The following is a 23,627-nucleotide window of genomic DNA, read 5'->3' as shown; positions in this document are numbered from 1 at the left end:
GATGAAATATGCCGGCAATGTAAATCCCCCGGGGAACCGCTTGCCGGTTAAAGAGCAATCAGTGGAGCTCTGGGCGCATTGCAAGGTCCCGCAAGAGAAGGGCCGATCTGCAGGGAGCGTCACGGGTCCTTCCAGGCTCAGCGCTTGGTGGGAGGCGAACCAGGCTCATTGCGGAGGCAACAAATGCACCGGATGGGAAACCTTGGTGCAGAAGTTCAACATTCCTATATATATATATATATATAGAGAGAGAGAACTAGCAGTCAAAGAGTCTCTCTCTTAAATCCTTCTGCAATCCTGAAATTCTGGTTTTTGAGGGCATTTGTGAGCACCTGTCAATGCTGAAAATGAATGACTTGAATTGATTACTTTATGGCGGCCGCTCGTTATGAACTGTGCTGATAACTGGGAACTTTTGGCAGCTGGACTGACATTCCTGTGATTTCGTGGCTGTTTCCAGTGTGTGTCTTTGTAAATAGACAAATATACGTAGTGACTTTGCTTTGGGGTCTTCACTGGGGCTTAATAAACCAGGCCGGATAGACCAGACCCCTCAGGATATCCCGTGCCTCACCTTCCTTCTTCCACAGAGCGGACTGATTGGCGCAAGGAAGACCCCCAGTTCATAGCCGAGGTGCTCTTTGCTGTCACCAGCATGCTGAGTTTCACGCGCCTGGCCTACATCCTCCCTGCCCACGAGACCCTGGGGACTCTCCAGATTTCCATTGGGAAGATGATTGATGACATGATTCGGTACGAGACCCTTCTCTGACTCAGATGCCCTCCCGTAGCCCGAGGAGGACACCAAAAGCTCTCGAGATGTTTCCCCAACCTGGAGAAGGCCTCTTAGAAGGGATGCTTGGGCAGGGTTTTGAGGGCCCCAAGGAGAGGCCGTTCTCAGAGGAAGGGTACCATAGACCCTGCCCGTGTCTGGGGAAGGAGATGGAGGCCCTCTCCTCTGGGTCTGATCTCCTCTCGGCTTCTCCTCAGATTCATGTTCATCATGATGATAATCCTGACTGCTTTCCTGTGCGGCATGAACAACATCTATGTCCATTACCGGGAGTCGAAGCGTCTGGGAAGGTAGGGCACCTGCTGGGCCTGGGGAGGTGAGTCCATGGCTGGGTGAGAACACCAGGATTGAGCCACCACGCCGAAGCCCATGCAGACCAGGAGGAGGGTGGGCATTGAGGGTCCCTGGAAGGAAGAAGAAGTGCAATGGAACGTGCTAATATATGGGCACAGTCATCCTTGTTTAACGAGATTGTGCGCACACCGAAATGTTAAGATTGAGATTAGTTGTGAATAACTACTCAGGCACACACGGATATACTCACTTGAATTAAAATTTAGTTTGAGAAATAACATCTCCAGATAAACAGTCTAAAGTCATACACATAATAAGTCAGAATAACAACCCAAAAATTACCAAGTACAAAGTCTTTTTTATTAGTTGTCTGTCATAATCAGCAAAGAAAGATATCAAGGCGTATGCACATTTAGCTATAATACATGACTACAATAGAGAGAGATTGCAGAGCCATTAACAGCAAGTAGCTTAGACAGAGAGAAACAGAGCGGGTGGCTAAACAGACATAGCTCAGTTATAATGCACATCGTTGCTTTATCTATTGCCAACCCAACCCTTATGGACAGAATCCTAACACTGCTGACATCTCTTATCTGGTGCAGTTTCAACAAGACCTTTGAGTTCCTCTTCTGGACCATGATGGGGATGGAGGAACACGATGTGGTTGACATGCCCGAGTTCGCCGTGGCTGAGAAGGTGGGCCAGGTGCTCTACGGCATCTTCACCATTGTCATGGTGGTCGTCCTTCTCAACATGCTCATTGCTATGATCACCAACTCTTTCCAGAAGATCGAGGTGAGTTTCCTCAGGGATGCAAAGGGGGGTGGGGTGGACTTTATCGAGGGGGACACAGGGAGACAAAACATTTTGGACTTTAACTCTCTGAATTCCCCAGCCGGCAATATTTTGGCTGAGGAATTGTGGGAGTTGATGTCCACAAGTCTTCAAGTGGCCAAGGTTGGAGACCACTGTCTTAGATGACCCTTCTGGACTCTTCCAACTCTATCATTCATGGCTGGCTAGGGAATTCTGGGAGTTGGAGTCCACAAGTCTTCAAGTGGCCAAGGTTGGAGACCACTGCCTTAGATGACCCTTCCGGCCTCTTCCAACTCTTTGTCCTGATAAAAGGGTACTGGGCAAGAGATGTTGAACATTGAAGCTTGGCATAACCATTGGCAGTTAACCTTAATAAACTTCAATAAACAGGATATTCTTACCTTAAGACAGAATGATAGATGGAGAGTGGGGGGAGTCAAAGGGAGAGTAAAAGAGCAAGTGGACCTTATAAGACATAAGTTTGGACCATAAGTGGTATAACAAGTGATTAACTATAATGGCTGTCCGACAGTGATGGAAAGTCCCAAAAATTCCCTAAGAGAAAGAGCGAAAGGATGTGAACGTTTGCCAATGATGTTAAGGCTGTTGTACAATGAGGGGGAAGTCCAGAGAATGGACAGAGAACGATAGTATCAATATATGGCATTTTGTATCTGGACGTTATCTCAGTGGTGTGGATATTGTTTGATGTCCTCTCTCTTTGGTCTCTTTCGGTTCATTTAAAGGTTTCTATACACTGCTCAAAACAATAAAGGGAACACTTAGAAAACACAATATAACTCCAAGTAAGTCAAACTTCTGTGAAATCAAACTGTCCACTTAGGAAGCAACACTGATTGATAATCAATTTCACATGCGATTGTGCAAATGGAATAGTTGTGCAAATGAAATATTCAATGAGAACATTTCATTCATTTAGAAACATAGAAACATAGAAGACTGACGGCAGAAAAATACCTCCTGGTCCATCTAGTCTGCCCTTATACTATTTCCTGTATTTTACCTTAGGATGGATATATGTTTATCCCAGGCATGTTTCTATTCAGTGACTGTGGATTGACCAACCACGTCTGCTGGAAGTTTGTTCCAAGCATCTACTACTCTTTCAGTCAAATAATATTTTCTCATGTTGCTTTTGATCTTTCCCCCAACTAACTTCAGATTGTGTCCCCTTGTTCTTGTGTTCACTTTCCTATTGAAAACACTTCCCTCCTGGACCTTATTTAACCCTTTAATATATTTAAATGTTTCGAGCATGTCCCCCCTTTCCCTTCTGTCCTCCAGACTCTACAGATGGAGTTCATGAAGTTTTTCCTGATACGTTTTATGCTTAAGACCTTCCACCATTCTTGTTGCTCGTGTTTGGACCGGTTCAATTTTGTCAATATCTTTTTGTAGACGAGGTCTCCAGAACTGGACACAGTATTCCAAATGGGGACATGAGAAAATATTATTTGACTGAAAGAGTAGTAGATGCTTGGAACAAACTTCCAGCAGACGTGGTTGGTCAATCCACAGTAACTGAATGTAAACATGCCTGGGATCAACATAGATCCATCCTAAGATAAAATACAGAAAATAATATAAGGACAGACTAGATGGACCAGGAGGTCTTTCTCTGCCGTCCATCTTCTAGGTTTCTATGATACCTTCTCCTCCCCCACCCCCAGTCTCATTTATTGATGGGCATCTCCCCCTCCCTCCTTTCCCACAGAATGATGCTGACGTGGAGTGGAAGTTTGCCCGCTCAAAGCTCTACCTATCCTTCTTCAGGGAGGGTCTGACTCTGCCGGTTCCCTTCAACATCATCCCGTCGCCCAAGTCCATCTTCTACGCCATCCGGTAGGAGGGACACGGAAGAGGTCGGCCCGCTCCTCAAAAGCTGCTCCTTGCACCACGGAAGGGGCTCAGTTTACACGGCTGTGTTATAACTCAGGGAGGCTGGGGAGGGTCTGTCTTCCAAAAGCCCACTTGGTTCACTGTAGGCCAGGGATGGCGACCCTAGGGCAAGGGGACCACGGGTGGCACAGGGAGCCATTGCCCCAGCTCAGCTCCAACGTGCAGGTGTGTGCCAGCCAGCGGATTTTGGGCTCGCACAGAGGCTCCGGGAGGGGGGTTTTGGCTTCCAGGGAGCCTCCAGGGGGGTGGGAGCCAGGAGAGGGCGAAACACGAGCCTAGGTTGGCCCACCCAAAGTTGGGAAAGAGCCTGTGTCCAGCCTCCCAAGGGCCTCTTGGGGTGGGTGGGGGAAGCTGTTTTTGCCCTCCCCAGGCATTGAATTATGGCTGTAGGCAGAACCTGGGGGGGGGGGGGGGCTTTGGGGTTAAGTGTTAAGGAGTGTGCAGAGTAACTTTTGCGTTACAAAGGATACACAGAGGAAATGTGGAGGTGGCAGAGATCAGTTGATAGAGCAGAGATACAAGTAGTAATTCAGATAACCAGATACACTAAGTGTATAAATACTATTTACTTTGGCAAATAGCTTCGTCAAGAACAATCCTAGTCATACACAATTACATCAGTCAACACTCTCAATACAAATACAATATTATAAGCCTTACTTACATAAACCATATATAAACCATCATCTGAACACACAATTCTACAGCTTAGTCATAGAGACAAACCAGAAATAGAAGAGAGTAACGAGAGAGAGAAAGAAAGGGAGATCGAGAGAGAAAGGGAGAGAGAGAGAGAAAGAGAGAAAAAGAGGGGGATAGAGAAAGAGAGAGAGGAAGAGAGGGAGACAGAGAGAGAGAGAGAGAAAGAGGGAGGGAGAGAGAAAGAGAGGGAGAAAGAGAAAGAGATAAAAAGAGGGGGAGAGAGAAAAAGAGAGAGAAAGAGGGAGAGAGAAAGAGAGGGAGAGAGAAAGAGAGAGGTAGGGCGAGGGAGAGATAGAAAAAGAGGGATAGAGAGAAAGAGAGAGGGAAAGAGAAAAAGACGGAGGGAGAGAGAAAGAGAGAGAAAGAGAGAAAGAGGGAGAGATAGATAGATAGACTTCTAGCTCCCTCTTGTGGCTAACTGCAACACTAACGCTTAAAGATATAGTGTTTTAATACATTTAAACATACATTGGTAGTTTGTTTATATATTGCCAAAGCCAACCAGTTATGTACATCGTACTAACAAAGAGTGTCTCCCCCTCGTTGGCGTCATGGAAAGGGGAAACAGTGATCCAGCCTGCACACAACCATCCTTTGAGCAGCGGTGAAATCTACGTACCTTCCCCACTGGTTTGGAAGCCCGCGCCAGCACCACGCACACTTTTTCACCTTCTGTACATGCACAGAGGCTTTGCTTCTTGTAAAAAGAAGAAAATGGCAGCATCCCGGTGGGTGGTGGAGCCTCACACGGCCATTGTCTTTGGGCCACCCCAAGTGTGCGAGGGACCCGCCTTCTTCTCGCTCTGCCTCGGGAGCTGCCTTGCTAACTTTTTCCTTCTTTCACTTTTCAGGGGCTCCTTTCGCTTCATGTGCTGCGGCAAATCCAAGAAGAATCAGAAATATCCCCCAATCAACACCATCGTAAGTTCCCCTGAAGAGTTTCCGAAGGGCCCAGCACTGGGTTCCTGGCGGGACGGTGGGGGGATGGCGTTCCGGTAGGAAAAATGGAGCTGCCCATGCAGCTATGCGTCTCCAAAGTACGTGCGTGCGCCCGTGTGAGATTTGGCTTCTGCTCATGCGCAGGATTCCCTGGGGACCCTTTTGTTGGGGGTCGAGGGAAAGGGAGGGTCTTGCCTTCTCTTTCTGCTCAAGATCCCCATGGACAGTTGGGGGGCCACCGTGGGACACAGAATGCTGGACTCGAGGAGCTTTGGCCTGATTCAGCAGGGCTCCTCTTAGCTTCCTTCCTTCCTTCCTTCTTTCCCTTATTGAAACAGATGTCCATGTGCCGCCTCTATGTTGGTTGAGGCAGGCAGGGTTCCCTTGGGTCCCATTTGTTGGGGCTCAAGGGAAAGGGAGGGTCTTGCCCTCTCTTTCTACTCAAGATCCCCATGGACAATTGGGGGGTCACTGTGGGACCCAGAGTGCTGAACAGGATGGTCGTGTGCGAGAGATTTAGTGATTTTCGGCGGCTTTTTTCTTCTGCAAAGCAAAAATCCCACCAAAAAACAGCAAAATCTTGCACACCTGTGTGTCCTCAAGTGAGATTTGACTTCCTACACAAAAGCTGAATCTCGCACTGATGTGCAAACACACACCCTGTGAGACGCAACGGTTACCAGCTGCACTGCCAACGGGGAGCCCTTGTCTGCCGAAGGCCCCATTCTCTGGCTTCTGGGCTTGGACACTTGATCTTCAAACTCACTGCGTTTCCAATGAAATGGAATATTTACAGCTCAGGATTGAACGGAGGGGTCCTGGCTGGGGTGTGTGTGGTTTTCTGAGCTTTGTTCTTTCCATGCAGACGTTTCAAGAGCCATGTAGGGAACACCATCAGTGCTGGAAGGGAGAAGGGTTTGGGCAGAGGAGAAGGAGGAGGAGGAGGAGGACTGTATGGTCCTTGATGCTCTCAGAGCTTGGCTGTTTCCTTCCAGATGTTTCATGACCCATCTAGCGAACACCATCAGCGCCAGAAGGAGGGGGATCATGAGTGATTGAGAGGGTTACTAATGGGTTTTTATATACTGCTTTTATTACTATTGTTATTGTAACCTCTATTTTTATACTGTTTTTTAATTTATTGTTATTTTGCAAGCCGCCCAGAGTCCAATTGGAGTTGGGCGACATATACAGTGGCACCTCTACTCGAACTTAATTTGTTCCATGACCAGGTTCTTAAGAAGAAAAGTTTGTAAGAAGGAGCAATTTTTCCCATAGGAATCAATGTAAAAGCAAATAAGGCGTGCGATTGGGAAAACCACGGGGAGGGTGGAGGCCCTGTTTCCTTCCAGGAGATTCCTAGAGAAGGCCCCACAGAGGCTTCTCCCCGCCTTTTCTGGCCCTGTTTCCTCCCAGGAGATTCCTACAGAGGCCCCACAGATGCTTCTCCCCGCCTTTTCCAGCCCTGCTTCCTCCTAGGAGATTCCTAGAGAAGCCCCACAGAGGCTTCTCCCTGCCTTTTCCGGCCCTGTTTCCTCCCAGGGAGATTCCTAGAGAAGGCCCCACAGAGGCTTCTCCCCGCCTTTTCCGGCCCTGTTTCCTCCCAGGAGATTCCTGGAGAGGCCCCACGGAAGCTTCTCCCCACCTTTTCCTGTTACAGTTTCGGAGGCTTGGGTTTGTAACTGGAAAATGGTTCTTGAGAAGAGGCAAAAAAATCTTGAACACCCGGTTCTGGTTCTGGTTTCTGGTTGAACTTTAGCTATTACAAATAACTCTCACTAAATGCAGTATTTCATGAACAAAGAAACTCCATCTTTATTATCTTCCCTTCCGTATTCAAAAGACAGTTCATACTAGCACATTCCTCTTCCTCCTGTTATCTTTCTTCAATGCATTCCTCCTGCATTCCTCCCAGCCTCCTCCGTTTAACAAGATTCATGTACTCACAGCATGATTCAAAAACAGCAGAAATGACTGTGAAATAACACAGAATGCATTCGCTCGCTTGGGAGCTGAACGGAAACACCTTTCATTTTAGCCCTACAACATTGAAACTCCACCCTTCTTCCCACTGACCCCCTGACGTACCAAATACATCACTCCAATATTTAACCCATTCCTCCCCTTAATTTCTTCTTCCAAACACCTGTTCCTTACATTTTTGGACTCTTCTGAATTTAGGATTGACCCAGTGAACGTCTGATTTTTCCTCGCTAGATTCTGGACTCATAGCCACATCCTGTGGCTGGTCTCCCACCTGTTCTACTACCTGTAACCCCGGGCCCCCCACTTATTCATAAACACTATCTGTATCAGAGTCCTCAAGTTCTTCATCATCCTCCAACTGACCAGGAGTATGTACAACAGTTTATCTAGAAAAGTTCATAAGTAGAGGCGTTCTTAGGTAGAGGTACCACTGTAAATTAAATCATTCATTCATTCTCTACAAATACAAGGCTATTTATTTATTTTTATTTTATTAATTTGACTTACGTGCCGCCCCTCTCCATGGACATATTTACATACAAACAGAGAGTAAACAACACTCAGCAAGAAAACAACCAAGGTCAAAAGCCACCACGAACCCCACAAACGAATGTGTACGTTTTGTGTAAATCTGAATAAGTTAGATAATATAATAATAAAAGTGTAGAAAACAGGAGACTCCAACTCGGTGGGGATTCTTATGCAGGAACGTTTTATAGAATTCAGAGGCCCTGGCTGAGTGTCCAGCCTGCTTTGTTTGGGTGCTGAGCAACCAACCCTTTCGCTTCCCAGAGCAACCCATCGATGGAGGAAGGGGGCACCCGAGGTGAAACCCGCCTGTCTTACCGGCGCCAAGTGCTGAAGGCCCTGGTGCAGCGCTACATTGACACGGCCAGGCGGGAGCTGGAGGAAAGCCGGAGGAAAGGTGAGAAGGGGCAGGTGGTCCGAATGGGCCATGGCTCACACCTGTGTGCTGCCCACGGGGGAGTACGGGGGGGAGACACGGGGTCCCCTGATCTAGTCCCAACCCCACCTGCCCCTGTCAGCGTTCCAATTATCATCCAAGAAAGAAATAAGAGTCTTTGCCTTCTTCAAAGTTCCAATTTATTATCAGGTCCATGTTAGCACAACCATGTGGCAGGTGATGGTCTCATAAATAGTCAGGCCCTAAGCCATGTAGGGCTTTATAGGTGATAACCAACACCTGCCTCTACTTAGGATCGAACTCACAGCCTCCTGACTATGAGGCAAGAGCTCCCCCTCTAGGCTAGCACATCACTCATAGAGTCACTGGTCACACAATAAAAATTCAGCAAGTGTCATAAGTGTCCAGTTAACCTTGTCAAAAGCCTTCTGTGCATCCAGTTGTTTTTCGATTTGTATTTATGATGGTTTGCAGTGTCCCAGGGTCACTTGACCCCCTTTTGCAAAGTCAACAGGGAAGCCAGATTCAGTTAACAACCATGTGACTCACTTAACAACTGTGATGATTTGCTTAGCAACGGTCTTAGTTACAGAATATTTGGTCTCAGTTGTGGCTGTAAGTCAAGGACTGCCTGTGTTTTTTCCGTTCTTTGTGCCCCCCCCACCGTTCTTTGTGCCCCCCCCCTGGGAGAAACATCCCTTCCTCCATGCCTCAAACCGAATGGCCAATTCTGGGACGCGAAGCCTTGAGCCGCTTTCTCCTCTTCCCGCTTTCAGATCTGGGAAACCGCCTGACGGAGCTGAACAAGTCGGTGCTGCGTCTCCACACGGAGATGAAGACCCTCCGGCAGTCGGTGGCCACTAACGGGCTGGGCGGCAACAACCCCATGGACGGGGCTAGCGTGCTGCGCAAATACATCATGAAAGTGCGCAACAGCTTCCAGAACTATGAGCCCGAGGTGGAGGGCGATGGCCAGGGATCCCCCGTGGATGTAATGGTGCACCCAGATGGGCCCCTCATCATGCAGGGCGCACTGCCGTTGCTTCGGGAGGAGAAGGAGGGCGAAGCGGCGGGCAAGGCAGAGGGTGAAAGTTGGGCCAAGGCGGTGGAGGAAGAGGTGGGAGGTGAGACAGAGGAGGAGGTGGCGGTCACGATCACAGCTGAGGAGGAGGAGGAGGAGACGGCGGTTGTGATAGCTCCGGAGGAGGAGGAGGAGGAGGTGGCGGTCTTGATAGCACCTGAGGAAGAGGAAGAGGTGGCGGTCGGGATGGGGGCTCATGAGGCCGAGGCCGAGACAGGCATTCCTGAATATGAGCCTCAGGCGGAGACCGGAGACAGGGCAGGGCAGGCGCCAGAATCCTGAGCCCCCATTCAGCAGGAGGGCCAGTAGAGATGTCCAAATCACTGACCAGGAGAGGTGATTTGTTAGAACAGTGTTTTGCCCTGTCTTGGTCTCTCTGGCTGAGCCGCTTCTGATGTGAAGCTCTCCTTCCTTAGGACGAGAGGTCTGTTTTTTATAACAAAACTCTTGTGTCTGTAATCCCAATGACTGACTTGGTCCAAAGGTGGCTAACTAGTCACAGGTCAATACACAACATGCAGAAAGTCCATACCAAGCCAGCAGGTGAGCATGGAATGGCTAATTTAACCTTTCGCTCTTAGCTAGAACAATAGAAGAGCTGAACAAGCAAGTAATTTTTGTCCTAGGGGCACAGAAGGGTCCTGATGACCTTAGGTCAGTGTTTCTCAAATAGTGGGGTGGGCCCAGCAGGGGGGATGTGGAGCAATGCAGGGGGGGCACGTGACCCCAGGGAACATGGTTTTTTGCCGCAGGGAGTAGGGGTTGTTTGCACCAAACAATAGCACACAGCACTGAGCAGGAGATATGAAGTGCAGATAACAAACTTTTAAGAGACACCATGGAAAAGTATTTAATGAGGATGAAAAGAGAGGAGGAGAGAGACGGAGATAATGACACAAACAAAAGTCTCTCGAAAGCTAAGACGAGGAAACAGGAAGTAGCACTTGGCCTCACGGTGACTGCGGTGGGAGACGAGGAAAGACCGGGATGTTTACTGCGTCTAAAAATGTGGGCAGTGGACAGCAGGAAGCCAAATAAATTAAGGCGTCACTGAAACACATGACACCCCAGTCGCGCTGATAAGCCGCTTGAGTTTTTTCAGTGCAAACGTACCGAATGTTGCAAGCAACCATCCCAGGAGAGATTTGGTGGCACACACGAAATGTTTACTTTTTCCTATAGGGGGCGTAACAGAAAATAATTGAAAAACTCTGCCTTAAATGAAGGGAAAAGGCCTAAGGGAATATCATGTCCTTAAATTGATAAAAGGAGTGGGTTGCCTCAACTAGGCACAGCAGCTTGATTCCACCCTATAACCTTTTAGACTTAGACAATTCAGAATAATGAGATGCTTCATTGGCCATATAGTGATGGTGAACCTATGGCACAGGTGGACCCATATCCGCTGGCACTTGAGCCGTTGCCCTAGCTCAGCTCCAATGAGTGTGTGTGCCGGCCAGCTGATTTTTGGCTCGCCCGGAGGCTCCGGGAAGGCATTTGTGGAGAGTCTCCGGGGGGAGGGGGGAGGGCATTTTTGCTCTCCCCAGACTCCACGGAAGCCTCTGGAGCCTGGGGAGGGTGAGAAATGGATCTATCGGGGCCCCCAGAGATTGGGAAATGGGCTCTTTCAGTGGGGTCCATTTTCGCCATCCCCATGCATTGAATGATGGGTGTGAGCACTCATTCATGCGCAATAGCACACATGCACAAGTGTCCTTTCGGCACCTGAGGGAGAAAAGCTTGGCCATCACTGATTTAGGACGATCTCCAGCAAATAAATAAACAATGAGACAACTGCTCTGCACTGAGCTTGACTCATCCCACTGGTCTTGCTATCTAAGCTGCAAGCCACTCAAAGTTGCCTTGAAAATAATTAACAAACAAATAAATACCAAATATTCACCTGTTTTCGTGGCCTCCTTTATTCTGTTTTGCGGTTTACGTGTTGTATATCCAGTTCTGGTCATCACGATATTAAAAAAAAGTTATTGAGACTCTAGAAAGAGTGCAGAAAAGAGCAACAAAGATGATTAGGGGTCTGGAGGCTAAAACATACGAAGAATGGTTGCAGGAACTGGGTAAATGTCCAGTTTGATGGAAAGAAGGACCAGGGGAGACATGATAGCCATCTTCCAATATCTCAGGGGTTGCCCCAAAGAAGAGGGAGTCAAGCTATTCTCCAAAGCACCTGAGGGTAGAACAGGAAGCAACAGGTGGAAACTAAACAAGGAGAGAAGCAACTTAGAACTGAGGAGAAATTTCCTGACAGTGAGACCAATTAACCAGTGGAACAGCTTGCCTCCAGAAGTTGTGAATGCTCCAACACTGGAACTTTTTAAGAAGATGTTGGATGACCATCTGTCTGAAATGGTGTAGGGTCTCTTGCCTAAGCAGGGGGTTGGACTAGAAGACCTCCAAGGTCCCTTCCCACCTCGGAGGGAAGGCTGAGTCAACCTGGAGCCGGTGGTGAGATTTGAACTGCTGAACTACAGCTATCAGTCAACTGAGGAAGCCTGCAGTGCTGCACTCTAACCACTGGGCCACCCCGACTCTACAAGGACCCTACAGTTATTCTTCTCTTTCTCCTCCACCTCTTCTCTTCACTAACCCCCCTCTCTTCTAGCCCTGATGACATCACCTAGCAGGCTCAGGGAGCATCAAGGACCCCAAATCTAATAAAATATTATTATTATTATTATTATTATTATTATTATTATTATTATTATTATTAATAAATTGTTCTGGAAATGTGAATCCTTTCCCAATGGTGTTTGCGCCAGATGTTGGGGGAGTTCTCCAGCATAATAATGGGTCCTTCAGCTGAGGGTACAATACAAATGGAAGGACCCACATCCAAGGCTTAGCCAGAAAGTCGGGTTATAAGGCCTGTGGCTCTTGCGGGGAATGTTCGCGGAGGAAGTGGCTGTTTCCATTGTGGAGCGGGAAGACGGTGGAAGAGACCGAGCAGCGCCAGGGATCAGTAGATCATCGATGGCCGTTTTGTTGGAGGTGAGAGAGGAGCCTCCTCATTCCGTTGACCTCCAAGGGCGAAGGGCGCAATGTCATACGCTATTTGAATGCGAAGGGCATGAATGCTGCTACGATGGGTCCCCAAGATGCTTCCGGAAGCGCACAACGTCAACAAAGTTGGTGCCACCCGAGAATTCCTTGACCGTTTCGAGATTGAAGGCGAGGTTTTTCTCCACTGTACAGTGACGGGAGATGAAACTGAGGCCTATCACCAGACTCCAGAGAGCAAACGTCAGTCAAGGCAGTGGCGCCATGTCCAGTCTTCTTCAGCCCCAAAATTCAAAACTCAGCAATCTTGGGCCCCCATCGCATGGGGAATGTTCGCGGACATTTCTTGGTCCCCATCACAGCAGCATTCCTGCCTTCAGCATTCAGGTAGCGCATGACAGCGCGCACTTCGCCCTTGGAGGGAAATGGAATGAGGAGGCTCATCTCTAACCTCTAACACAAGGCCCGTCGATGATCTCCTGACCCCTGGCACTGCTCGGTCTCTTCCGCCTTCTTCCTGCTCTACGACAGTCACACCAACTTCCCCCGTGAACGTTCCCCACGAGAGCTATGGGCTTTGTAACCTTCCTTTCCGGACAACCCTCGTAGATTAAACTCCCATCATCCTCAGTGTCTATCCAGGTCTATTGCGCAACCTTTTGGAGCAGGTGGGATCTTACGGGAGACTTTGATCTCCTCTTTCCCTCGTTTTGAAAGTCAGTGACACTCAGGATCTCCTTGTGTACGACACCAGGGGGTATAAATAACCCTGGAGGCAACAAGGGCTTCCAGCGGGGGTGTATAAAAAGCGCCCTCTGACTGACAACCTGTCACATTGACGGCCTGCCACAGCTGAGAAGAGGCACCGAGGAAGCAGGCAAAGGGATGGAAGAAGGAAAGAGGACTTAGCCACAACATAGCCCATCGTTCCCAGCCTGTACAAGAGAGGTAAATGCCTCCCCTTCCTTCATCCCAGTCTGGACCACCCTGAAACTCTTTAATTCTCCCCCTCCTCTTCCTCTTCCTCCTGCAACTTGGCGAGAGAGAAATTAGGAAAGTCACATTCTTGGTATATTTGGCAGAATTGCTCAGTGGCCTCCTGGTGAATATCCATTGGTTGAATTTAAGCCCTTCTTGTCTCGGGATGAACCTGGGGGCAATTGCCTTTTTCTTTTTTGCGGGGGCGTGGGGGGTGCAAACTTTTTTAAAAATTTCCTCCACCCTTACAAACATACAAATTCACATCCCTTCAAATTTCAATACAATGCAATATAATATCAATCACCCAATTCTAAATCAACGTTTTTAATTTATATCTGTTTTGTTTTGGTATGCATTGTTTATCTTGTGCTGCCTCCTTTTCTAATGTTGTCACCTGGATTTCAAAGATTGTTTTCTGTTCTCATTCGGGTTCAAAGCGCTATTAGCTGTCAACATTTCTATTTTGCCTTTTGATTTTATCTAATCGATCTGTGCCATGGCGCTTCAATCCATATTTGGCATGTTTACTTAAGAGAAAATTACACTGAAAATTAAAGACAAAGAAGATGGTTTGAAAAGGAAAACAGTTAAAATAAAAAATTATTATTTTGAAAATAATGTAAAAGAAGGAGAAATTGGATGGGAGAAACCCGCATAACAAGAAGAGACGGTTAATGGTGGCAGCATGAACACAAATGTAAAGTAGTTTTAAGATTTATATTGTTCTAAATATAAAATGTTCATTTTCGTTTGCTTAATTGTTGGAGTGACGGAGTTACAATAGTTGAAATGAAAATAAAATTTTAGGATTTTTTAATTTGTTTCTTTTTAGATAAGAACATTATACAGTATACAGTATATATAATGTTAGGCATTGATGTTGTGTTTTCATTTCTGTATGTTTTTTGAGGTGGAGAAAAAAATTAAAACCTTTATTCCCCCCCCTAAAAAAGAGATAAAATTTAACAAATTGCAAACAAAAAGGACAGAGCTCTGTGAGTCTTTGCATCTAGACAGCGTCTGCCCAAGGTGGGTTGCTCACCTGAGCCCCTAATGCTAGGCAGACAATCCCTCCTGACTTCTCCTGGCCTTTCTCCTTGGTTTTTAGGTGGGACGGAGACATTGAGTTTCTGCTTTTCTTCTGAGTTTAATGTGAGAAGAATCCCTGCAGCTCAGGAGGGATCGAGTGGAGGGATCGAGAGTTGGGAGTGGGTGGGAAGGAACATCCTGAAATAAATCTATAAGCACCCCGATCTCTTTCATATGTCACAAGATCACACCAAGTGTTAATGCCACTTTACAAGGCCTTGGTAAGGCCACACTTGCAATACGGCATTCGGTTTTGGTTTCTGCTATGCAAAAGGGATGTTGAGACTCTAGAAAGAGTTCAGAGAAGAGCAACAAAGAGGATTTAGGGGACTGGAGGCTAAAACAGAGGAAGAAGGATTGCAGGAATTGGACATGGCTAGTTTGATGAAAAGAAGGACCAGGGGAGACACGATAGCAGACTTCCAATACCTCAGGGGTTGCCCCAAAAGAGGAGGGAGTCAAGCTATTCTCCACAGCTCATGAGGGTAGGACAAGAAGCAATGGGTGGAAACTAAAGAAGGAGAGAAGCAACAGTCTGCATTGGTTGCCGATCAACTTCCGGTCACAATTCAAAGTGTTGGTTATGACCTTTAAAGCCCTTCATGGCACTGGACCAGAATATCTCCGAGACCGCCTGCTGCCGCACGAATCCCAGCGACCGATTAGGTCCCACAGAGTGGGCCTTCTCCGGGTCCCGTCAACTAAACAATGTTGGTTGGCGGGCCCCAGGGGAAGAGCCTTCTCTGTGGCGGCCCCGACCCTCTGGAACCAACTCCCCCCGGAGATTAGAACTGCCCCTACTCTCCTTGCCTTTCGTAAGCTCCTTAAGACCCACCTGTGTCGTCAGGCATGGGGGAACTGAGACATCTCCCCCGGGCATATACAATTTATGAATGGTATGTGTGTGTGTATGTGTGTTTAGAAAATGGGGTTTTTAAAATGTTTTTAGTAGAAATTTAGATTTGTTATAAATTGTTTTTCACTTTGTTGTGAGCCGCCCCGAGTCTGCGGAGAGGGGCGGCATACAAATCTAAATAAATAAATAAATAAATAAATAAATAACTTAGAACTAAGGAGGAATTTCCTGACAATCAGAGCAATTGATTAGTGGAACAGAAGTTGCCTCCAGAAGTTGTGAATGCTCCAATACTGGAAGTTTTTAAGATGATGTTGGATAACCATCTGTCTGAAAAAATGTAGGGTTTCCTGCCTAAGCAGGGGGTTGGACTAGAAGACCTCCAAGGTCCCCTCCAACTCTGTTGTTATTCTTCTTGTTGTTATAATTAACTGCACCACTGTGCCTACCGTTTTATCGTTACTTTTTACTTATGTTTATACAAACTACTACTATTCTATACAGGTTTGACCAATAAGTAAAATAAAGAAAGAAAGAAAGAAAGAAAGAAAGAAAGAAAGAGGAGGAGGGGGTCAACAAAAGCCCCTGAAGGCAGGGGAAGAAGCGATGGATGGAAACTAGTCGTGGAGAAAACCAATCCAGAACTAAGGAGAAATTTCCTGACAGTGAGGACGATTAACCAGTGGAATTTCTTGCCTCCAGAAGTTGTGGATGCTCCATCGCTGGAAGTTTTGAAGAAGACCCTGGACATCCATTTGTCTGGAATGTTATAGGGTTTCTTGCTTCAGCAGAGGGTTGGACTAGAAGACCTCCAGGGTCCCTTCCAACTCCTCTGTTCTGTTCTGTTTTGGAATAGCAGGCATGACAATCTCTCTGTTTTGCTTTGACAGGAGTGAAGGATGGAGCCTCCGGTGCTTCCCCGAGCATCTCTGGCGCTGTGTTGGATGTGGCTGCTGGTGGGGGATGTCCAGGTATGAAGGGAAAGCAACCAACCTCCAAGGGCCAGAACAAGCCCTGGAGTGTAACTGTCCCAAAAGCCATAAAGAAGCAGCACTTTTATTGGGCCAATAGGAACCAAGACACCAGGCAAAGGTCAGTGTAGAATTTTTTAAAATGACCCACCATGATGTCCTCATGAAGGTTTCAATCTAAAATTAGGGAGATTTGGGTTCACATCCCCTGCCAGTCATGTAGAGGTACAACTCTCCTCTCCTCTCCTCTCTTCCATTCCATTCAATTATGTATCTCTTCTCCTTCTCTTCTCTTCTATTTCTCTTCCCTTCTCTCCTCTCTTCTCTCTATCTATTTCTCTTCTCTTCTCCTCTTCTCCTCTTCTACTCCCCTCCCTTCCCCTCCGTATTCTATTCTATTCTATTCTATTCTAGTCTAGTCTATTCTAGTCTAATTCACTGCTTTCCTTCCCTTTCCTTTTCCTCTCCTCCCCTCCCCTCCTCTTCTCCCTTTCCTTTCCCTCCCTCTTCTTTCCCCTCCCCTCCCATTAAAACCATCCGATTCAGTCCAGTCCAGTCCAGTTCCCAGGGAGAGCCTTCATGGCCCAGCCCCGTCTGAGCCACTGGTTCCCTTCTGCCCGTTCACGCTCTCCTCCTCCTCCTCCTCCTCCAGATCGGGGCCTTCCCCCTCAAGGCCAGGAGGGACCTCTTCCCCATCCAGGAGGTGCTTCTCAGCATGGCCTCGACCTCCTTCGATGACCAGTACAAGGGTTGCGCGGAGTTGATGGAAGCGGAAGTGGCCGAGCTGAACCGCACAGAGTTTGCCACCAACAGAGTCTACGCCGATGCCTGGGCAGCGGCATCCTCCTTGTGGCGGGAGAGGAAGGCCTCCTTCCCGGAGTCCCACGGCCTGAAGCCAGAGCAGGCCATCGCCCTCATGGCCTACACCGCCCAGGGCCGCTTCCACAGGGACTTCAACACCGCCGTGAGGGAGGCCGGGCGCACCCGGGAGAGCTACCTCGGCCACTTCCACTTCAAGGCCTTCCACTTCCTCCTGACGCGAGCCCTCCACCTGCTGGGCCTCACCGCTCAGCCGCGATGCCAGAAGGTCTATCGCGGGGTCAGGAACATCCGCTTCACGTCCGAGCACGCCAAGCCGGTCCGTTTCGGGCAATTCACCTCGTCCTCGCGGAGCAACGAGAGCGCCCTGCGCTTTGGTACCGACAGCTTCTTTACCATCGAGACCTGCTACGGGGTCAACATCAAGAATTACTCCTTCTTCCCGGGGGAGGAAGAGGTCCTCATCCCCCCCTTTGAGAAGTTCAAGGTGGTCAACTTCACCAGGGGCCGAGAGACCAACTTCATCCACCTTCTCTCGCTCGAGGACGACAGTGTCTACAACTGCGTGTTCATGAAAGGTAACCGCTAGGATGCCAGGTAGATGGAGCATGAGGGTGATGGTGATGGTACCCATTCAGTCATGACTGACCCTTGGCGATCCTGGGGATGAGGTGGTCTCCCACATCTCCTCATTTAGGGGATTTCTGACAGTCTCCAAATGGGTGAACCGTGCGGTCAGGCGGTAGGGAAAGCGAGTCGAATGCTTGGCTGCATAGCTAGAGGTATCACAAGCAGGAAGAGGGAGATTGTGATCCCGCTATATAGAGCGCTGGTGAGACCCCATTTGGAATAATACTGTGTCCAGTTCTGGAGACCTCATCTACAAAAAGAGATATGGATCAAATTGAACAGGTCCAAAGAAGGGCTACAAAAGTGGTGGAAGGTCTTAAGCATCAAACCTATCAGGAAAGACTTCATGAACCCCATCTGTCTAGTCTGGAGGACAGAAGGAAAAGGGGGGACATGATTGAAACATTTAAATAGGTTTAAAGGGTTCAATAAGGTTCAGGAGGGAAGTGTTTTTCATAGGAAAATGAACCCAAAAACAAGGGGGCACAATCTGAGGTCAGTTGGGGGAAAGATCAGAAGCAACGTGAGAAAAAAAAATTCCAAACATTTTTATTGATTTTATAATATAAAACACACACACACAACATATAACAAGTGCTCAGTGATTAGTGCCCACCACTTTCAGCAGAACGTTAAGAATACCTGTTGGCATGGGTATCAAGATAAGGGAGTGTTTATGCATATTCTGCCCGGTAGTGCAGAACTTTTGGGAAAAAATGAGGAAATATTATTTGACCTAAAGAGTCGTAGATGCTTGGAACAAACTTCCAGCAGACGTGGTTGATCAATCCACAGTCACTGGATTTAAACCTGCCTGGGATAAACATAGATCCATGCTAAGATAAAATATCCAGGAAATATTATAAGGGCAGACGAGATGGACCAGGAGGGCTTTTTCTGCTGTCAATCTTCTACATTTCTATGTTTCTAAGAACGTTTGTAAAATGGGACAAAATTGACTTAACAAATATCTCACTTAGGTTGTAAGTCAAGGACCGTCTGCATACAAATCTAAATATTATTATTATTATTATTATTATTATTATTATTATTATTATTATTATTATTATTATTTCACTCCCCAGGAGATCTGCAGGCCAGAAGGTGGTCCCCTTCTCCTGTTATTCCACCTATTCTCTTCCTTAGGCTAAATAGACCGAGTTCCTTTAGGGAAACCTGGATGGGGATTCTCAATCATTCCAGGTCATGGTTTGTCCCAAAGGGGTTTCCCCCCAAAACTGAAGCTAGAACTGAAGAAGCTTCCAAAGAATAAAATATACCCAAGAAAGTCCAAGTTCCCTTTTGAAGAAAAAAATGAAAATAATAAATGAAAATAAAAAGCATCTTTTGGACGATGTAGGTAACAACCCCCCCCGACCCCTCCCTCGCTCCTCTTCGCTCTCCCTCTCCCACCCTCCCCCTCTTCTTTCCCTTTCTGCAGAGAAAAGGTGCCGGACGCAGAAATGTCACTTCACGTCAGGTGAGAGAAGGCGGATGGCTCACCTGCATGAAGTCCCCCCCTCCCCCCTCCCTCCCCTTCCCCAAATTGCTGCATTTTATCTCCCTGCTGGGGGCATTTATTTATTTATTCAATTTTTATGCTGCCCTTCTCCTTAGACTCAGGGCGGCTTACAGCATGTTAGCAATAGCACTTTTTTAACAGAACCGGCCTATTGCACCCACAATCTGGGTCCTCATTTGACCCCCCTCGGAAGGATGGAAGGCTGAGTCAACCTTGAGCCGGTGATGAGATTTGAACCCCTGACCTTCAGATGTACTGTACAGTCAGCTTCAGTGGCCTGCAGTACTGCACTCTACCTGCTGCGCCACCCCGGCTCCTTTCCCAAGTCTCCATCCCAGGGCATCGGCCTGATTTGGGAGTGAGATGGTGACTGGCATTGTTCTGACCCCAAACACGACAAACCCTCGGCGTTTAAAGCAATCTTCCGTTTGTTTGTTTGTTTGTTTGTTTGTTTGTTTGTTTGTTTGTTTGTTTCTTTGATTGATTGATTGATTGATTGTTTGATTTACTTACTTACTGTTATGCTGGGCTTCACGTTACGGGCCCCAATTAAGTCCGAAGTGTAAATTCAAACACACACACTGTTTTAAAGGAAAACAAAGAGTTGGTTTATCAAAAGAAAAATATTGTACACACGCACTTTTAATCAGCCAAAGTGCTCTCCCACAAACCACAAGCCTTGAATGCTGTGAACAGCAAAAGCAAAAGCAGAACAGATAAAAGGCAGCTGTGAAGATGTCACAGCCCCCCCCCCCTTCAAGAGTCCTCAAGCTGTACTTAACTGTGATATAGTCAAAAAGTCCTGGTAAATCCTGAAGCAGTCCAAAATCAAACAGCACTCATCCCTCTCCAAACGGATATTCTCCCACACCAAGAGGCAGTGATGCTGGCAATTTATCAACAGCCCCAGTAGCCTAATTGCCCCAGCCACAGGTGTTCTCCCTTATTTTCGATAATACTTGCACAGTTGATCCCTTCTCGTCATAAACCTGCGCCTGCGAGCATCTATGAATCCCTCTTCCTCTGAATCTAATGATAATTCACTAATGGGGCCATTAGCTAATGGGCTGCCTGTCACTACCCCATCATTCGATCCTGCTTCACTCCCAGAATCTGCCCTTGACACAGAATCCTTGCTGTCCGAAGCTGTTGGCAGCAAAACCGGTCTCTGATAATGTGAGGATTCTCCCAAACCAACACCCACCGTCCTCGGAGCAGGAACTGGCCCAGAGCCAACCACAACACCTACTGACTGACTGACTGACTTACTGACTTACTTACTGGCAACGGACTTTGATAAACTGGGGCCACCTGGTTGTGGGCAGGGGCTGGAGAAGGGCACCGCTGGGCATGGTCTGCAGAGGAGCCAACCTGTTTTTCTTTCTCTGGGCAGGTGGAGGCTGGAGCCCCTTCTCCGCTGAAGGCCGAGCCCCACTCCTGCTCTGGGGCCCCCTCCTTGCCGTGGGGCTCCTGGGGCCCCCGGGACTCTTGTGATCCAACGCTTGGGAAGGTCTCCCCACCTTTTTCTGTGGGTGCCACTACAGAAGAAGCAGCATCAGAAGAGTCCGGTTGCCATGGCCTCCATCGGGTCACAAGGTGGCGCTTCCTATGCTCCATTGTGCTAAATGAGAGATGTCCAACTTTTGTGCAACTTTGGAAGACTTACGGACTTCGACTCCCAGAATTCCCCAGCCCAGCGATGGCGAATAGTTTTTGGCGTGTGGCCTAGGGGGGCGCTCCAGTAGCACCAAAGACAAGCAGGGCCTTCACTGCCAAACCCATAATGCAAAGCCCTGTCCGTGTGTATGCGTACAACTCCCACACTGCCCCTTGCACATGTGCACCGGTCTCACTGAAGCCTCCAGACGTCCGGTAGGCCTGTTGGGCCGTTCTCGCTGTCCCCAGGGATCAGGAGGCTTTCCTCAAGCCTGGGGAGGGCAAAAATGGCCGAAAAGAAGGCCAAAAATCAGCTGATCAGCACAAACATGCACACTGGTGCTGACATTGTGCAATGCCTCATGCACCCTCCGATATGGCTCCACGTGCCACCATAGGTTTGCCATCATTGCCCTAGACCAGAGGTTGGCTCTTCTATGACTAGTGGACTTCAACTCCCAGAATTCCTGAGATAGCATGATTGGCTTAGGAATCCTGGGAGTTGAAGTCCACATGTCCTAGAAGAGCCCACGTTGCCTGCCCCTGCCCTAGCCAGTCATGAATGATAGAGTTGGAAGGGGCAGAAAGATCCACCTCGTTTACTGGTTCTCAACTTGGGCATGCTGGCTGGAGACTTCTGGGAGTTGAAGTCCAGGGGTCGTAAAAGGGCTACGGTTGGACCCTCCCTGCTTTTAAAGCTTCAGTTGCGCCAATTAGGAAATGGAGGACTCTCCACCTTCGCAAGAGGCGATCACGAAACATCAGAATCGTTCCTAGGACCAACTTCCGATAACCCTCTCCAAAACAACAAAATAACTTACTCACAACAAAGAACCTGACTCCGCCAGACTTGAAATTCTTCGATTAGACAACTTACAACTCCGTCCTCTTCCTTCCGACTTCACTATAGTTCATACAATTATATACCAAAATGTCCTTCCCATTAGCGACTACTTCACCTTCAACCGCAACAACACAAGAGCACGAAATAGATTTAAACTCAGTGCCAACCCCTCCAAACTAGACTGCAAAATATGTGACTTTGGCAGTAGAGTGATCAACGCCTGGAATGCACTACCCGACTCTGTGGTTTCTTCCCCAAACCCCCAAAACTTTAGATTGTCTACAACTGACCTCTTCCCCTTTCTAAGAGGTCCGTAAGGGGCGCGCATAAGCGCACCACTGTGCCTGCCATCCCTGTCCTCATGTCTTCTATCGTTACTTTTTATCATTACTTATCTAATGTTTTATTTGTACAAATTACCAGCCTACAATTGTTTGACAAATACACAAATAAATAAATAAAAGTAAAAAACAAGTGATTTTGACGCTATTTGGAACCAGTGGGCAGGTCTGGAAGGAATTTAGCCTGATCGCCCAAAGTCTACAAAGGAGAAGGGATGGTTATGTGCTGTGTCTATAAATAAGTGATATTATGGGATAGGTTGGCCAGGGGCCTTCCAGGAGGGTCCCCCAAAGTCAGTCTCTACGGCCACCATTGCGCAATGCTTGTACATTTCACTTGGCTACAGAATTGACCCATTTCCCAGATTTGGACATTCAAGGACCCCCAAATTAATTAGCCAACCTGGAAGGGAAGGGAATGGCCCCCGGAAGTGGCAAGCTAAGTTTAACAGACCTGGTCCCAGGTGTTGTGTGACTCCAACCAGAAATGACCCAGGGAGGTTGACTGGGAGCAGTGATGGGGGGGGGGGGGATGACACAGTGGGGGTAGTAAGTTTATGCACCATTTATTGAATGCTTCTACTTAAGAACTTAATTTGTTCAGTGACCAGGTTCTTAAGTAGAAAGGTTTGTAAGTAGAAGCAATGTAAAAGCAAATAATGCGTGCAAAGCCATTGGGAAAGAAATAAAAGCTTGGAATTTGGGTGGAAGGAGGAGGAGGAGGAAGAAGAAGAAGAAGAGGAGGAGGACAGTGGCTGCCCAGAGCCCAGGGAGTGTTTGTTTTTCTGGGTGCTAGCAGAGGTTTATTCCCTCTCCAAATGCCCAGGGAAAGGAAAATGCTCCGTTCACTCTGGGCTGCCAAAGCCTCCTTACGCACCACCAAAAGGCTCCTCTGGCAGCCCAGAAAAGCCCGAGATGGCCGGGATTAAAGGGGGAAGGGCAGGAAACTGGCCAGGCCTTCGTTCCACTCCCAAATTTCCTGGGAAATTTTTCCGAGCTTGGATTCTTAAGTAGAAAATGGTTCTTGAGAAGAGATTTAAAAAATCTTGAACACCTGGTTCTTATCTAGAAAAATTCTTAAGTAGAGATACCACTGTACTTAAAAACTTAATACTTAACACTTAAAAATGATTAAGTATTCAATCAATAGTGCATAAACTGAGTCTCCAATTTTAAAAATAATTAAGGTCATAATTATAATTAATAATTAATATCGTCCTTCCTTCTCTTGGGCCTTAGTATGACCCTTCATTAAACGGTCTGTTTTGACCCATAAGCGCTTTCACCAGCCACCAACCCCTGCTTTGCAACTCCATGCGTCTGTGCCAGGATGGTGTGCCCCCGATGTGCTGCACATGCAGCTTTGCACCTCCGGCATGCGCACACATGTGTCCGAGGAAGGTTTTTCTTCTGGGCATGTGCAGGAAGCAAAATCCTGTGG

The 23,627-nt window shown here is 47.7% G+C and overlaps 2 protein-coding genes across 2 annotated transcripts; both read left to right on the top strand.

Moving 5' to 3' along the window:
• Position 1: 1 nt before the first annotated feature.
• On the top strand, positions 2 to 9,741 carry LOC139167076 (short transient receptor potential channel 2 homolog). Its single transcript, XM_070751504.1, has 8 exons — positions 2 to 147; positions 535 to 753; positions 991 to 1,083; positions 1,693 to 1,885; positions 3,642 to 3,769; positions 5,380 to 5,449; positions 8,246 to 8,378; positions 9,155 to 9,741. Exons 1-8 carry the CDS (start codon positions 2 to 4, stop codon positions 9,739 to 9,741), a joined length of 1,569 nt encoding a protein of 522 aa, XP_070607605.1.
• A 6,561-nt stretch (positions 9,742 to 16,302) lies between these two features.
• Positions 16,303 to 20,839, top strand: LOC139167177 (erythroblast NAD(P)(+)--arginine ADP-ribosyltransferase-like). The gene is made up of 4 exons (XM_070751596.1): positions 16,303 to 16,374; positions 17,027 to 17,771; positions 19,265 to 19,303; positions 20,739 to 20,839. Exons 1-4 carry the CDS (start codon positions 16,303 to 16,305, stop codon positions 20,837 to 20,839), a joined length of 957 nt encoding a protein of 318 aa, XP_070607697.1.
• Positions 20,840 to 23,627: the final 2,788 nt, after the last annotated feature.

The sequence above is a fragment of the Erythrolamprus reginae genome, chromosome 4 (genome assembly GCF_031021105.1).
Source record: "Erythrolamprus reginae isolate rEryReg1 chromosome 4, rEryReg1.hap1, whole genome shotgun sequence".
Classification (NCBI taxonomy): domain Eukaryota; kingdom Metazoa; phylum Chordata; class Lepidosauria; order Squamata; family Dipsadidae; genus Erythrolamprus; species Erythrolamprus reginae.
This window is presented reverse-complemented; position numbering and strand designations above follow the sequence as displayed.

Bases quoted from the DNA above. Each gene is read 5' to 3' on its own strand.
- LOC139167076 (XM_070751504.1), top strand. From the start codon at position 2: ATGAAATATGCCGGCAATGTAAATCCCCCGGGGAACCGCTTGCCGGTT. The intron at 148-534 runs GTGGGAGGCGAA...TTAATAAACCAG, and splicing joins CCTTCCAGGCTCAGCGCTTG to GCCGGATAGACCAGACCCCT. The intron at 1,084-1,692 runs GTAGGGCACCTG...TATCTGGTGCAG, and splicing joins GAGTCGAAGCGTCTGGGAAG to TTTCAACAAGACCTTTGAGT.
- LOC139167177 (XM_070751596.1), top strand. From the start codon at position 16,303: ATGGAGCCTCCGGTGCTTCCCCGAGCATCTCTGGCGCTGTGTTGGATG. The intron at 17,772-19,264 runs GTAACCGCTAGG...CCCTTTCTGCAG, and splicing joins CAACTGCGTGTTCATGAAAG to AGAAAAGGTGCCGGACGCAG. The intron at 19,304-20,738 runs GTGAGAGAAGGC...TTCTCTGGGCAG, and splicing joins GAAATGTCACTTCACGTCAG to GTGGAGGCTGGAGCCCCTTC.